The 16,925-nt window shown below is 39.6% G+C and overlaps 1 protein-coding gene across 3 annotated transcripts in view; it reads right to left on the minus strand.

Annotated features, from left to right (window-relative positions):
* The window catches only part of ROS1 (ROS proto-oncogene 1, receptor tyrosine kinase), a 113,434-nt gene that overhangs the window by 22,758 nt on the left and 73,751 nt on the right, over positions 1-16,925 (minus strand). For all 3 annotated transcript variants that reach the window (XR_007128215.1, XM_047734437.1, XM_047734436.1), the window contains exons 33-39: positions 15,979-16,096; positions 12,542-12,732; positions 10,792-10,875; positions 7,458-7,593; positions 5,757-5,919; positions 4,037-4,101; positions 2,966-3,095 (exon numbers count right to left, since the gene is read on the minus strand). Coding sequence is in view for 2 of the 3 variants with exons in the window: in XM_047734437.1 (XP_047590393.1) it covers positions 2,966-3,095; positions 4,037-4,101; positions 5,757-5,919; positions 7,458-7,593; positions 10,792-10,875; positions 12,542-12,732; positions 15,979-16,096 (887 nt within the window). In the remaining variant the exon portion in view is untranslated. The remainder of the gene's footprint in view (positions 1-2,965; positions 3,096-4,036; positions 4,102-5,756; positions 5,920-7,457; positions 7,594-10,791; positions 10,876-12,541; positions 12,733-15,978; positions 16,097-16,925) is intronic.

Raw genomic sequence — 16,925 nt, forward strand, 5'->3', positions numbered from 1 at the left:
TTATAATCTTACGAGTACAAATACATCAGGAAAATAAGTTTAGTGCATGAAACATTTGGGGGAAGCAAAGCGGATGGAGGGATGGTCCTTCAGCAGAGCTGAGAGACAGCTGGGCTGCCTGTAGGGGGAGAGGTAGGAATTAGGCTGTGTTTCCCTAGAAAACTCTCTACAGGCTCTGCAGTTGGAGGTAGCAGACATCTCTGAATGTAGGGGTGCGGGGCAAGCCTGGAAGCAAGAGGAATGTTTGGAAGTTTATTTTAGGAGCTAACTAGATCCCAGGTCCTCCCACCACAGCAGGAGGCTTTCCACTGTAGAAAACACACACATACACACACACACGTGCGCACGCACACACACGGAATTAGAACAACTCCAAGTTCACACTCAGTCACCGTGCTGAAAATGGAGAGGAAAATTAAATGGGAGCCCCTATACTCAGCCCTTGGACCTTCACCCTCTCTCCTCTCACCTCCCTGAACTGAGGCTTAGGCCCTGATAGCCCAGGCAGGACACCAGCAGATTCCTCCCTGGGGAAAGTGGAGTGTGCCAGGGAAGACACCCAGATACTGTCCTTAGGGGATTTGGGAACCCCCCAGTGAAAAAGCAGGGTCCCACATGACAACCAAAAGGAAGCTACCACAGACAGACATACAGGTTCCAGTCAGCCTCTTAGAACTCACTGTTAAATAAGAAGACCAGCCAGAAATCACCACACTGCTTGAGAAAACGTCTCACATTACAAACAGATCTCAGAACAAAGAGGATAAAGGAAATCAGGACAATGCAGGAAGCAAATTAATACTTTAAAAAACTATAGTTAGTGTCCTAGGAAAGATTAGAGAAGATTTTGCCCATATGAAAAAAAAAACCCACAATATATTTTAAGAAGCAATCAAAACATAAGAATGATTCCATGGAAAATTAAAATCTTAAATTCTATTTTAAAAATTACAGAGAGCTCCCACAGTTGAGAGCACAAATACAGAGTTGGAAAATAGACGAAAACTGCTAGAACAAAAGGATAAAACAAAGCGGTCCATTATCCAGCTAATAGAGTTTCGAGAACAAGGAAACAGAGGGAACAAAGAATTTTATTTATTATCAAAAAATAATATAGAAAAATACCCAGAACTAAAAGGGGTGATTTTCCAGACTGAGTGTCCAGATTGGTAAAAAGTACCACAGATAAGAAGTTCCTAAAATTTTCCGCAGAGGAGGGGCAGAAAGGGGCAGAAAGCAGGTCACCGAGTCAAGTCCAAGAGTCAGAATGGCATAACACTCCCTAAAGGCAACTGTACAAGCTAGAAAACAAAAGCGAAGGGGTTTCCAGCCTAGAATCCACCCAACTTATTCATCAAGTGTGAGGGAAGAAAAAGGACATTTTTTTTTTCAAAAAGAGGGGTAAAGATGAGCCTTTTGCCTCACATGCATGCTTTCTTGTGATTTCTCTCATCCACAACCGAACAAAAAAGTCATGGAATAGAGGAAACTAAGGTCCAGCAAAGAAATCAGCAGGGTAAATCTGAAAGGAACCCCAAGGATAACAGACATGCAGGGAGCCCAGAGGACAAGCGCCTGTATTGGCTCCAGGAGGAGACTGTCCAAGAAAAAAAACCTGTCAGGTGCTGGATCAGCTGATCTATTTAACCCCAGTGACAGAAGTGCTACAATTCGGTCAGAGCGGAGGTATATAAAAAATGAAGCAACTGGGGAAAACAAAAGAGGCGTTTATTATTCTCGCCCAACGTGGGGAAGAAAACACAATCACAGCTTTTGAGTAACTCAGCTGTAAGTAATAGTCATAGCAATGTAAGTCTGCACTATGGATTAATCTGAAAATTTTGATAGCGGTCAGAGGATGGGGAAACACACTTGCCAATGTATAGGGCTGGTGGGGTGTCGTCTGGTCCTGAGTCAGTCCAAGACAGTTAAATTCTCACCTCTCATAGGAGGGAGTCAGGAGATTTCCTCCAAGACTGGAAAAATCCATGCGCAGCACTATACATGGAGTGTGCAGGAGCATAGAGGTAAATACCGGAAGAAACGTATAGATGCCTGCCATGTGGGAATGAGGCAGTCTTTCACTATAAACCGTGTTTTCTATTTCAGTGTTTTAGTCACAGAACATGTACTTCAATAGAAATAAAAACCAATTTTTTTAATCTACAGATTTAAATATTAGTGCCTTGTTTCCTCTCATGTGTTTCTCATCTGAGATAGAAGGTAAGTTCCCACAGGTGTTGTCACAGCTGGCCCTGATTCTACAGTCTTTGCAGGTGGGTGCTGAGGAGAGAAGACCAGGGAAGACCAACACAGACTTGTGACCAACACAAGTTTGAAATGCCTATGAAAATCCAAACAGATAAGCCAACTGGGTAGGGACAGAGAGTAGTCAGTAAAGACATGAGGGCTTGCAAGTATCAATTTGGGACAGACAGGCACATAGATTAAGTATAGAGAAAGATGTGCCTTTCCAACGCCACACAATCTCTGTCCTCCAGGAAACATGATTTTGGGAGTGAGGTACCTATTTTCCCACTAAATATTAAAAACAGCCTCAAATAACCAGAAAATGCCAGAAGTTAGCCCAGGATTCTAACTGTCCTAATCCAACAGAAGGAAATACAAGAATTCTTTCCACAGAAATCTTCAGAGATTCGACCATCAACCCAAACTGCAGCCTACTGAATTTAAAGAAACTTACTGGGGCGCCTGGGTGGCTCAGTGGGTTAAGCCGCTGCCTTCAGCTCAGGTCATGATCCCAGGGTCCTGGGATCGAGTCCTGCATCGGGCTCTCTGCTCAGCAGGGAGCCTGCTTCCCTTCCTCTCTCTCTGCCTGCCTCTCTGCCTACTTGTGATCTCTGTCAAATAAATAAATAAAATCTTTAAAAAAAAAAAAAGAAACTTACTGAGAAATTATAGGGCCTTTGTATTACAAAACCAATACGGGGACCGCATTTCCTACCTTTGTCATCCGGGCTTTACGCAAATAGGTAAGAAGGTCTCCTCCTTCCATCAGTTCCAGGATAATGTATTGGGGTTCGTTCAGCAGACAAACTCCAAGCTGCTTCAGGATGTTGGGATGGTTAAATTTGCTACAAGGTGGAAAGACACAGGCAGGATGACATGACAGCAACAGGCACCCTGGCCCAGGACCTTCAGGAAATAGAGCAATTCTTTATCTCCATTTTCCTTCAAAACTCCTGTTTGGGTCCGGGGCAGGGGTTGTTTGGTTTTTCCCTAATAAATGAAAGTCTCTTCTTCCAAGAACTGGTCCATGTGCTTGCCTTAGAGAGATGATACGGCAACCCCTAGTGGCCAGCTCCTACGGCTGGAATAGGTGATCTTTAGAAGAAACGTTTATAGGAAGTATTTTATGTTTTGGTAAAGAAAGTAATCTTAACTACTATCCTTCAGAAGATACTTGAAAGAATTACATTTTCAGTCATCCCAAGTAGGTAATATAATTCTCTTCCTTTTGGAGAAACAATTCAGTCACGCAGGTTTGGCTTCCACCATTTTCTCAAGACATCAAACCAAGGAAGCCCTGATCTAATGTTTAGAACCCACAGCTGAGACCCCCAGGGGCTTCTGCCTCAGGCCCTCCCTTTAAGACGCCTCAGAGCACTTTTCATGACAAGCAACTGACTCTAACCTTGAAGACAAGTTTACAAAGACTGAGGGTATTTTTACTGACATCCCTGTACTTGGACTTGGCTCCCTTACTCTGGATATTCGAGCCACTACCACACGTTTAGAAGAACATAAACACGTTCAAAGCCGAGCAGCTTCAGACATCACACTGCTTGTTGAAGGTCAAAGAAAGGAAGAACTTTTGCCCGAGGACTGCTTGTTGGAAGTTTGGTTTCTACAGAGCCCTTGTCACCACAGACATATCTATGTTTAAACTTAAGCCATGTTAATTTGAGGCATGATCTGTGATGTCGGGTCATTCTGAATGTTAAAAATTCACCAATCAAATATAAAAGCTTTCTACCCTTCTTAAGGGAAAATGAAGCCAGGACTACCTCAATACCTCATCAGATGTGCCTCTTTTAGGAATTCAATCTTCTCTTGGTCTGTAGAGCCCTTCTTCAAAGTCTACACAATATAAAAATAAGCCAGGAATCAGTATAGCAGACATTTCTATGAGTTCAGTGGGTTAATGGAGACCATCTTTGTTTTGTTTTGTAATATTCACCCTCAAAGCTAGAAATAGATCATGGCTAATATATGTGCATGTGTTCTGTAAACTCATTCAAAACTTAGCCAGTGTTAGAACTAGTGTTCAAGTGGGAAAGCCTGAAAGACAAAAGATCAAGTAACATCTACTATTCCCTCCCTCCAAAATTCCCTCCAAAAATGTAGAAATTTTTAGAAGTGTAGTTGTGTAGGCCAGTTTCTTAATTTTCAAAGTTTTCTACTCAATATCTATTTCTCCCTGCTTCCTTGTTAATGACACTATATTTGTCTCTTAAAGGCAAGATGCCCAGTTCCAGACAGTTTGGTCTAAATGAATCAAGAAACTTGTGTTTTGTAATTCTCCAGCCTCCCTTGAAAATAGGGGTGATCATCTGAGTCAGTTCTGGTCAGTGAGGTGTAAGGGGGAAACTGCTGAAGGGGAGAGAAGCTTGTGGAAAACTTCCACTTTTTAGAACATACACATCTAAAATCATTCTTCCCCCTTACCCTGACCTGAATGAAGAACCAATGCCTGATCTTTGGCAACCATCTTGGGATCATGAGGTTAACACACGTGTACAAAGTCAAGAGAGTTTCAGATATCCTGGCTCTGACCTAACACAGTACTGCACCAAAACCCAGCAGTCCTCTAGTTATGTGGGGAAAAATAAACACTTGTTTACACCAGGTAAGGCTAAAGTATTTAAAGCACTTTTAGATCGCACCATTTGGCAGTGGAGAGGATTTTGCCAATATTTCTGGTTGTATAGCCCTCTCTCAAAGCAACAAATTCCTAACAAGCAGTGGTCAGGATGTTGCCCAATTACATAAAAGATTCATCCTCTCTCAATGAAAAGGTTTTAGACAAATATGAGAGTCTACCCAGCACTTCCTTAAAACTACATTCAACATATACCATGGGAATAATAACTATGTCGCACAGGGGTCAGCAAACTATAGCTTGGAGACCGATGCCAGCCTGTAACTTTGTTTGTACAGCTTGAGCTCTGAAATTAGTTGCTCAGTTTTAATTTTATATTTTTCCAGCTTTACTGAGGTATAAGTGACACGTTACATTTTCAAATGGTTGGAAAAAAGTTGAAAAGAGGATATTTCTTAACACGTGAATATGTTAGGAAATTCACATTTCAATCCTCATAAACAGAGTTTTACAAGAACATCACCACCCTCTTGAGTTCACATATGGTCTAGTGCCACTTCACTCCGTGAGGGCAGAGCCGTGTAGTTGCAACTGATGCCAAATGGCCAGGAAGCTCTCTACTCTCTGCCCTCGTACCGGAGACATGGAGAACGTGCTTTACACCCCCGGTCCTCTTATAGTATATTCAAAGGGAAAAACCACCTGCCAAGTCTTAGCTAATTAGTAACCTTAGAGGTAATGACGCATTAGAGAGCTTATGGAAGAAATGGAAGAAACATTGTCATTTCTGTTGTTATGCATGGACTCCCAACTTCAGCTCTCTTTTCGCTCATATTTTATTATAGTTTTATCCACGTAAACTCATATAAATGTGAAGATCCAGCACGTCAAGGAATTAAAAGCTCCATGTTACCTTCACTGCTACTTTGGTTTCTCCACTTCCAGCTCCTAAGATGTCTACCGCCGTCCCTTCATACACTTCTCCAAAGGCCCCACTTCCCAACAGGAGGCGCAGAGTCAGTCTTTCCCGAGGGAAGGCAGGAAGACTTTCAATCTCCTCTTGGGTTGGAAGAGTACTGGAAAATAATATTTTTGGTGTTCCAAAATGCACTGGTTTACAAGTTGGTGTTGAGTGTTAGTGTTTTAGAAAGAGTATGAGAAAGAAAGAGATATCCCTTGATTTTGCAACACCGCTCTATGTAATATAATGTAATATAATGACATGGATTCCTATGTTTCTATTCCTTCCCTATTCCACCATAAGGAAGGAATATTCCTTCCTTATTCCAAAACACAGACAGAGCATATCACGTCACTTCTAGGTACCATAATCTTGATAGAAACATGCCTTTGTGTGCATAGCCTCAAGACTTTTTACTGTAGCTTGTTTTGTTGAAATTATGAGTTATTTGTTTCTTCAGGTAATCAACTTAAGTAAAAAGCTATTGCAAATTAGTAACAAATACATCTGGGTTTATGAGCCTAAAAACTTTCACTTTGGGATGCCTGGGTGGCTCAGTTGGTTGGGCGACTGCCTTTGGCTCAGGTCATGATCCTGGAGTCCCGGGATCAGGTCCCACATCGGGCTCCCTGCTTGGCGGGGAGTCTGCTTCTCCTTCTGACCTCTTCCCTCTCATGCTCTTTCTCTCTCATTCTCTCTTTCTCAAATAAATAAATAAAATCTTAAAAAAAAAACTTTCACTTTAACCATTTCACACACCTGATCTTTTGTGTAAAACAAAATTTAGTATGACTACAGTAATCAACTCTTTCTCCAAAACTTTTAGAAGCCAGCTCTCACTTGGAATATTATGAGAGGGAAAAAATTGTCTGCATTCAAAATGCTTTGAGTGCTTAAAAGAGAATCTTGAATATCAAATGTGCTGAATATTTCCTCAAGGAAAAGTCACCTCTGAATCACTAAATTAGATCACCCCAGTGTCTACTTCAAATCTTCCATTTGTGTATCTTCCATTTGTATAAACTTCAAGGCCTATGATTACATAATTCCTTGTAGCTGAGGCCGTAACATGGTGTCTTACATAAACCACAATACAGTGTCCTGCATAAGAAGATATTTAAATATTGTCTTTAATTATTTTGACTACATCAAAAACTAATGACGTACTATAAGTTGGCTAATTGAATTTAAAAAAAATTATGATGACAGCATAAGTTCAAAACTCAACTATCCTAAAGAGCTTTTGTAGGCAATCACCGTACAACTTCTGAAAACAGACTCAGATGGACTTAACAGTGCAGGCATGGCACCCTTGGGATTCCTCTCTTCTGGATGCTTCCAGGTGAACCAATCATGCTACCATGTTCTCTTCCATACAGTATTTATGTCCTTGTTTCATTTACTTTATAACTATGTGACAAAACACTGGAACATGATAGAATTTTGCTTATTTTCTTTAGGATAGAATAACTACATAGATTGCCAATGATCTTAGGTCACATTTGAAAATGGAAAGGGATGTTATTAATAATCATGCCAGAATAATGAGCACAGACCAGGACAATCATGGGCAGCACGGGACCCATGGGCACTCTCTCTATAGCTGCCCACTCTTCATCTAGGTGCCCCGTAGTGATGGCCCAGGTTACATACTGTATGGCATAGCAGGCGTTAGCCAGCCCTACTCCAGCCGCCAGACCGCGAAGCTCAGCCAACTCTTTGTCTTCGTTTATGAGACCCGTCAGCCCTTCTCTGGGAGTTTTTTGACTTTTTAATTTTCTGTGCCACACTATAAAGAGAAGAGGACATAGTTTACAAAACAAAACATTGGTTTTTTTCTTCAGGAAATGTTAACACTTTAAGTGTTTACATATAAGAACACCATGGGTAGAATAACAGAATTTGTTTGAAAACTCTGTCCATAATAGAAAAACTAATTAAATCAGGTCCAAAGACTTATAAAAACTCATAACTTATACCACGTAACTTCTTATTTCACGTCTCAAACCAAAGCTTTATGCATCTTTTATTGCTGTTATAAATGAATTGAAGAATCTTAATATCAGAACTTATTTCTCGAAACCACCCTTACAGTCAACATAAACCAAAATAAATTTGCATTATAATTATTAAATAATTATTTGCATTATAATTAAATAACAAATTTATTTCTGAGTCCAGGTCTGTCCACATTCTACTCCTATAGGCGATCTGAGGAATGCTTTCAATTATAATAGCATGCATTTTTTTTAAATGCAGAGTACAGGAATTTATGCCATTGTTGTTCATCACACATATCCAAGCCTACAGAAAAACTATTAGAATGAAACCCACCAAATGTTAGTAGTAGTCCTCTCAGTTGTGAAATCATTGATGATTTATATTGTCTTCTTCATACAATGAGCAAATACTATTTTCATCATCATAAAAATAAGCAATTTTTGGAAGATTAAAATACAATTATGTCATAGGATCAACCATCTATACTAGAACATTGGTTCAGAAGTTGAAAACATCAAGGATGTTTTTTAAGATGATCATTAAAATTTGAATTTTATCCCTTGGTAGCCTTTATATCCAACAGGTTAGCATTTATTCAAGTGAAATTCCACCTGAGGGACCACGCAGGGAAATATTTTAAATACATTTGCTAACGCAATTTTTCAAACCAGAAAAGCTGTCCCTAGTGCTTTTCATTTTTTTAAAGGCCCATTCTGGCCCCCATCCCCTGTGATCCCTTCTGAGACCCTGACAGTCTGCTGATCTCTCAGTTCTCAATGTCTAAGACCAAGTGTAGCTCTCAGTCTGCATTTCTACCATAGTGCCCGGCACATGTCATGTCCTATATTGCCTTCTATATCCCACTATTTATTTTTTCACACAGGTACGTCTTACCTGCCTCATTAAATGGCAAGCTGCCAAGGTCAGCAACTGTATGTTACAGCTTCATATTTCCCTCTGCTCCCAGCAGGAGGCTAATACTGCCTGTTAGATGCGACCACTCACCAAAGCTAAGGCTGTCGATGTTTATTTTTAAATCATTGTTTCAATTTTATATTTATAGGTACCACTGCTGAGAGCCCCAGAGCAATACAAATATGTTTAAACAACTGTTTTTCCTTATTTTAATAAACTCAATCTTTTCTCATGCACTCACCCACTCCTACTAGTAAAACCACATGCACTGCTCCTAAAGGCAAAGAAGCAAATCAGCTTAGCTGTATTAAAAAAATTCATTAAGTTCCAAATGGAATAAAGACCTTTAAATCCTGAGAAAGTCAGATATCCATAGGATGTCTTGAAAGCACAACAGGTTGTCTGAAATTATCTCATGCTCACCCACTAGAGTGACAGGTTTGAACAACGGTGATGTACACGTAGGCAAGCAAAGGTCAGATGAAAGACTCTTCATGTAATTCTCCTACCCAGTAGGAAACCAGACATGCAGTCAAGCCTATATGCCAACTGCCAAATATACTACAGTGATACGTGTCATTCTGGAGGGGCTGGCTTAGTGGCACAAGCATCAGCTGTGCAATACTTAGACTCCCTGGAACCACAGGTTAAGATCCTGGCAGGGTCAGCTGAAATTTTTAGCTTTCCAAGTCAACTGAAGGAGTTCCAGATATCACCTGGGTGGAATCCGTGAAAAGAAATCTGAATTCAAGTTTCAGTGTGCTGTCTGATAGTTTACAACTCTGATCCGTTTGGGGAAAGAATAAAGATTTAGACTACTTAGTAAAATACTGGCTTTCTTTATCCTAAGAGAGTTTAGCTTTATGTTTGTAACTTTTCCTTAAACTTTCCCTTCTAACTTTACCTTCTATATGAAAAAAACAGACCACAATTTCCTAAATATGTACTTGAGCATTCTTTTCTGGTAAATATCATGCCTTTCTTTCTTTCTTTCTTTCTTTCTTTCTTTCTTTCTTTTTTTCTTTCTTCCTTTCAATATTTTATTTATTTATCTGAAAGAGAGAGAGAGATTGAGAGAGAGAAAGGCCAGAGGGAGAAGCAGACTCCCCCCTGAGGGGGGAACCCAATGTGGGGACTCAATGGTCCTGAGACTCCAGGATCATGACCCAAGCCGAAGGCAAATGCTTAACTGACTGAGCCACCCAGGCACCCTATCATGTCTTTTTCATAATGCTTTTGTATGTCAGGGACTCATAATATCAGTAAGTGATAGGATGACCAAATACCTTATAATGCAAACCAGGACATTTGGGGCACTGAAAGTCCTACTAAGGTTTATACTGAAACAACAGGAATGAACTGGGATGTATGATCACTGAAATAACCCTATAGCCCAATATTTGGCCCCAATATTTCTGGGGTTGTCACTATATTTTCTCATTAAAATAAATCTTAAAAAAAAAAGACTTCTAGGACCTGCACATTAGCATAAAATGAAGATTGGGAAATAGCTACGTTTTTATCTACCTAACAAATACTTCTGCTTTCCTGGACATTATAAATGAGCAAGGATTTGAAATAAGTAAGTCAGATGTCTACAAGCCAGAGATGGGTCATCTGCAAGAGAGGAACCCTGCTCCTTCCTAACCAGTCTGTCTACCTGCCTGGAGACCCAAGCTATCCCAACCAAGGACTGTCACTGGTCTCCTATTAACCCTACATTTTTTTTTAACATCTGGAGTTATTTTTCTTTTGTTTATTTTCAACTATAAGACAATCTGAAACAAATATAGCTTTTTAAAGAAAGCTAAAAGTTGGCACCTTTGTAATTAGTTTTATACCAGTTTTGTACAAATATACCGTCAAGTGTAAATACAGATTATATTTTTCATAAAATAGTTACTCTAAGATCTGAAAACAATTCACAGAAGTTAGTGCTTATGAAAGTATAACCAAAGGTAACTGTGAAATTTATGCATCTATTTCATGTGGAAGGTTAAATACACTAAGTGGTAAGTCGACTAATATGATCAAGGTTACTACCTGTATTTTTTACAGCTATTATACTTACCAAAAACCACTGGGATTGTAACAACCAGAAATATTCCAATTATAATAGTAAGTACAATGCTTGTTTCTGGTATCCAAAAACCATCTAATAAAATAAATGAAAAAAAGTTAATTTGCAGAATAAAGCTAGGTATTTGCCAGATATGCCTGAACTAGCTCCTACCAGATTTCCACAAGCCAGTTGTTAAACCACTGGTAGTTTGAAATCACCCACAGCAAGAGTGTTTAACCCCACAGGAAATCAAAGTCAAGGTTTAGTTGGGTTTGGTTTTCCAAAGATCTGGCTTACCAATACACCATTGTGAACCACCCAGGTTTTACTTCAAAATAGCTGAGGAAACATGCTTAATCTTTTTAAGGAATTTGGAACAAAGACATCTCCATCTTCAAATATAATCAGGGTTATTGTTTCTTCCATAATATCTTGATATACCTTCAGTTCTATGAGTATTAAACATAGAAACGTGGTACCTTCTCTTGGGTCGTCTCAGTTGAGGAGAAGGCAAACATGTAGGGCAGAGCTCAGCAAAGCATGGCGTGTGGGCCAAGACTAGCCACAGTCTGATTTCTACTGCCCCTGAGCTAAGAATGATTTTTAACTATTTAAAATATTATTTGAAGAGGCAGCAGCAGCAGCTACAGATATCAGATGTAGTCTGCAAAACTTAAAATATTAACAATTTTGGGTTTCCTTCAGAAAAAAAAATGCTGAGCTTTTATCCAGATAATTACAATACAAATAAGAATGATACAAATATTACATAGAATAATATAGGCTGTGTGTATGTAAAAGGCAATAATTCATCTTGCTTAAGGAGCATTAGTTAAGCATCAACTATGGGTTCATTTAAGTCAGGCCTTGAAGGATGACAAAAATCTCAGTTGACAGAAAGTGAGAGAAAGAAAAACCCAGCTGAGGGGTGAATGGCAGATGGTGGGAGCCCACATTCTAGGCTGAGGGATGCAAAAGCTAAAGACCTAGTGTCATGAAAAGCTTTTTACCAGTCTGATATGGCTATAGCATAGGGATAGATGTTAGAAACAATGAACTGCATTTGGAGGACATTCATGGAGGGCCTTAAATTCCACACAGAAGTTTGTGCTTGATACTGAAGGCAGGGAATGGAGATCCATTTCAGGGATTTCAGAGAAGGGGTTAAGTAATCCAGCTTGTGCTTCAGCTAGATCAACTGTCAGCAGTGTGATTAAGCCAAGAGCACAGGCAAGAAATGATAACTTAATGTGGAAAGCCAAGGTGGGAATAAGAAGAGGAACACTCAACAGACCGAAATCAAGATGGTAAATCAACAAAACTTGGTGCCCAAGTAGAGGGCGAAATTAAATATTGAGATTTCTATCCTATATGATTCCACACATGATTTTTCATAATCTAAAACGGGATACAGAGTGGAAGATGTAGAAAGCATCATTTTAGTCCAGTTGTGCAGAATATTTGAGTATGGGGAGCAGGAACATAAGGCTGGATCCAGACCAGACTGTGGACAGCCTGGGAAGCCTATCCAGAAGCATGGACTTGAGGCACTGGGCATTAAGAAGTAGCTGATCATTGCTAAGGGGAAAAATGACACAAGGATGCTGATGTTTTAGGAAGATCAGATCAGATGAAATGAATAGTTCCATAGTCTGGATGATATACACTGTCATCCAATTTATTTCTAATGTTAAGAATTGACTTATCTTTATCTCAGAACCTTTGCGTTATCAGTTAGTATACAGACATGGTAACATACCTCCAACTAATATAATATTCTCACTGATTCCACTGTAGTCACCAAATCCCAGATTATTTGCAGCTACTACTCTGAACTGAAATGTTCCTTTCAGGTTTTTGGTCTTCCACAGGCAAATATTACTGCAGGATCCATTAAATGCCATCTTCCACATTAAATTCTGCTTCTGTGAACCATTTGAAATGCCCTTTCTACAAAAAAAAGAGCAAAACGTTAAATATAAAAAATATGAGATAATATATGTGTTATTTCTAGATGCTCACATATCATTTTAATGACCGAGCTCCAGAGCATCTCCTAGGGCACACTTTACCCTTGATCTCATTCTTCTCACGTGATTTGGCTACAGAACACAGCATAACCCCATAAAGTCATTCTGGCAATGCATGGGAGCCAACCAGCTCAGCCCATCAGGAAACTAACAAATAATCAATGGCCAAGACAAAGCTAAAGTGGTTTCTTCCCACTATTAGAATGTGTAAATTTTCTTCAGAATTTCAAACACACAGGACAATTAGCCCATAGTTCCCAACCTGGAATTCTTTTTTATTTTTTTCTTAATTCTCAGTCTCTTAGGCCATCTATAGCTTATGTATACTATAGCTGGATAAAATAAAATACAGGACATGAAACTGATAAAGAAGGTATAATAGTTGGACTACCAATATTATCCTTATACCAGAGATTCCAAGGTGTATTGCTTCCATTTGTATTGGTCTACATGCCACCTCACGTCAACCCACATTATTCTTTATATGAAAGATCAAAAGAGTACAAGAGTGGGACTCGAAAGATGTAAATGGAATGGCTTTTAATGGAATCATAAACTGAAGGAAAGCTCGAGGCCTTCCAATTACCTCCTCTCTGACATTGAAGAACTTCTCAAAGTCTGGGACTTTTCAGACAACAACATTTTAGGACTTGGTACCTGCCCACAGTAGGCTTAGAGAGAGCCAGTTCTACTCCTACCAACTGGTCACCTGAAAGGGATAGAAAGGCTCAGCCTTTGAAGGACAGGGAATGGGCAAGAACATCCAGAGGACCAAGACAGCAGAGTTGCTCACAACCGTTACCAGGAGCTCAGTGTCCTAGGGACCATTCTGCATAAGACTCTTTATACAATGTTTTTGTACATTTTGTGAAGTCTTGTGTTAGGCATTGGCACTTCCATTGTTCAACCCAAACAACTCTGATCCAAAAGAAAGAGACCCTTAAAAATGTATTAAATGGCTCTTCACAGTGACCAGCCACAGAGAAAGAAAAGAATTCTGACACTGGTTGAGCATCTTCTGTTTACAACCCACCATAGTGGTGGTGCTTTTCTCTTTGTTTCATTTCATTGAGTTTTCACAACAACCTAAGGAGGTAAACACCATTGTCCCATTTTACAGATGGGAAACCTTTAATTCAAAAAAAGAATAAACAAGTATTTAAACGTGCGGGCCCTGTGTTGAATAATGTCCCCCCAAAAGTCATGCCTACCCAGACTTGGTGAATGTGACCTGGTTTGGAAATAAGGGATTTTTAGATGTAATCAAGTGACGATGAGGTCACACTGGATTAGAGTAGGCTTAAATCCAAGACCTGTGCCTTCTTGAGAAGAGAGAAATTCAGGCACAAATACACCCAGAGAACACCAGGTGATGACAGAGCCAGAGACTGACATGATACATCTACAAGGAATACCAAGGATTGCTGGAGAAGTCTGGATCCCTGGAGGCTAAGAAAGAGCAAGGAAGGATTCTTCCCTAGAACCTTCAGAAGGAGCATGGTCCTACTGATAACTTGATTTCAGACTCCTAGTCTCCAGAACTGTGAGAGAATAAATGTCTGTTGTTTTAAGCCATCCAGTTGGTGGTACTTCCTCATGGCAGTCTTCGGACACTAATACAGTCTGTCCAGCTCCCAAGTTCACACTTTTACTACTGTTCCCCCATGCCATCAGCAAGAACCTGGGTATACCCGTATTCTGACTGAAGATGGAACTCTGAGATACCAAAGGTATAGCAATTCATTCCATTATCCCATCATCCTTGCCCTGATGGTAGAGGCTTAGGGCAAGAAAATGCAAAAAAGGTATGGCGCTATGGGCTTAAGGAATCACTGAAGGAAACACGCTTAAAGGGTCCTAGCAAGATGGTGATGTTGATGGACTGGTAAATATAATTATAGTCACAGACCACCAAGATAGTTCAGTAGACTAGAATGTATTTGACTCTGCATAAAAAACAGTAATAGGAGGGGCGCCTGGGTGGCTCAGCGGGTTAAGCCGCTGCCTTCGGCTCGGGTCATGATCTCAGGGTCCTGGGATCGAGCCCCGCATCGGGCTCTCTGCTCAGCAGGGAACCTGCTTCCTCCTCTCTCTCTGCCTGCCTCTCTGCCTGCTTGTGATCTCTCTCTGTCAAATAAATAAATAAAATCTTTAAAAAAAAAAAAAACAGTAATAGGAATTTCAAAGAGGTTTCAGTAGACTAGAATGTATTTGACTCTGCATAAAAAACAGTAATAGGAATTTCAAAGAGGTTTCAGTAGACTAGAATGTATTTGACTCTGCGTAAAAAACAGTAATAGGAATTTCAAAGAGGTTTCAGTTAGAAATGCGGCCAATGTAATTCTCTACCATGTGCAGGAAAATTTGTTAAGGTTATGGGAGTACCAGAGAAAGATGAAGCAAAAATAGATCTAACGCTCAAGTTGCCAGGACTATAATTATGGAAGTGACTTTTGTCCTTGGAGCTTCTTAAAAGATAGCTTCATAGACCTGTGAGGGGAGTGTCTGTGAAATTTGGAATTCTCCCCTCAAGCTGGCATGAAATCAGTCCCTCTGAGCCAGTTCCCATTTACAGAGCTCCCCATACTGGCCAGCTTTGGGGTTGCTTATGTTCATCAGCTGCACGGTTTTCATTAAAGGCACATTTTCAGACTCTTGGGAGCACACTGCGAACTGTAATCTTCACAATGGATGAAGAATCCTGTGTGATCTCTACAGGTCAGACCATTTCAGACCTTGACCTGATTGTACATTCTGAAAATACCTAGTTCACTGCCAGTTCTCACTAGACAATATTTATCTTGCTAAAACAAATTATCATCAGAAATTCACACGCATACCATCATCTCATATCAAACACCAGCTCAGCTTCTTGAACGGAATAGATATTAAATAAATATTAATTGCATGTGCCAATGATTGGATTATTTCCATAAAGTTCTGACAAGTAGTTTCAGATTTCCAAGAACAATGATGTGATCTGCCTTATAATTGGAGTGCCAAGGCAGAGAACATAATGGTGCCCTCAAGGTCCTTCAACTAAAGACCCTTCGTATTTACTTATAAATACACGTTCATAAATATAGTTAATTTCAATCTAATAATACCTTATAATTAACTGCTTAGTTCTTTGTAGTTTACAAAGCACTTTGGCAAACAGACATACCTGATCTCAAGGATATAGTACACAAGCCAGCTTCCGTTATCTTCAGCTTTTTCCCACTGTATTGAATCTTTGCTCCCTTCTAATACTTTTGGAATGCCTGGTTTACCTGGAACTCCAGCTTTGGAAACATAAGAAAATACTGACTAATAAGTCAGAAATAAAATATTTCTGATATAAAATAAAATAAAATATAAAATATTCTGCATAGCATCTTTCTATAGAATACTTTTCCAAAGAGGAAAGCCAAATACATTAAAGAAATATTCAAAAATATTCTCATATGAGTGTGTATTTTTTTAAGATTTTATTTTATTTATTTGACAAAGATCACAAGTAGGCAGAGAGGCAGGCAGAGAGAGAGGAAGGGAAGCAGGCTCCCTGCTGAGCAGAGAGCCTGATGTGGGGCTTGATCCCAGGACCCTGGGATCATGACCTGAGCCAAAGGCAGAGGCTTTAACCCGCTGAGCCACCCAGGCACCCCATGAGTGTGTATTTTTAAATGAGTATCTGAAGTTTTTACAAGTGATGGATTAGATGGATTCTAGCTCACCACAAAGTAAATGATGCAAAGAAAACTACTGTAAATTTGGGAGAATTTCTTCCTTGATTCTATAGGGATCAACTTATAGGGATCACTAATTGACATTCTTTTGGATTTTTATTTTTAGCATCTAGAAGATAGCAGTCAGTGAGTAAATATATGTTGAACCTCAATAACACTGTTTTCATTTCGTTCTCACTGCAAAATGTCACAGCCAGACAGAAAGCAGAGGATACTGAAAGGTGAAATAATCTTGCCCAGTTCAGGGTTCTACAAGACCAGGTCAGTATTACCTCATTAATGCCTGTAAGGACTCCTGGTTCTTTTCAGGTTCTTCACTCAAGCTCTAGAAATAGCAATTTACACCTTTTTTTTAAAAAAAAAAAGGTTAACCTCTAGGATTGGT

Source organism: Lutra lutra, chromosome 6 (assembly GCF_902655055.1).
Source record: "Lutra lutra chromosome 6, mLutLut1.2, whole genome shotgun sequence".
Lineage (NCBI taxonomy): Eukaryota > Metazoa > Chordata > Mammalia > Carnivora > Mustelidae > Lutra > Lutra lutra.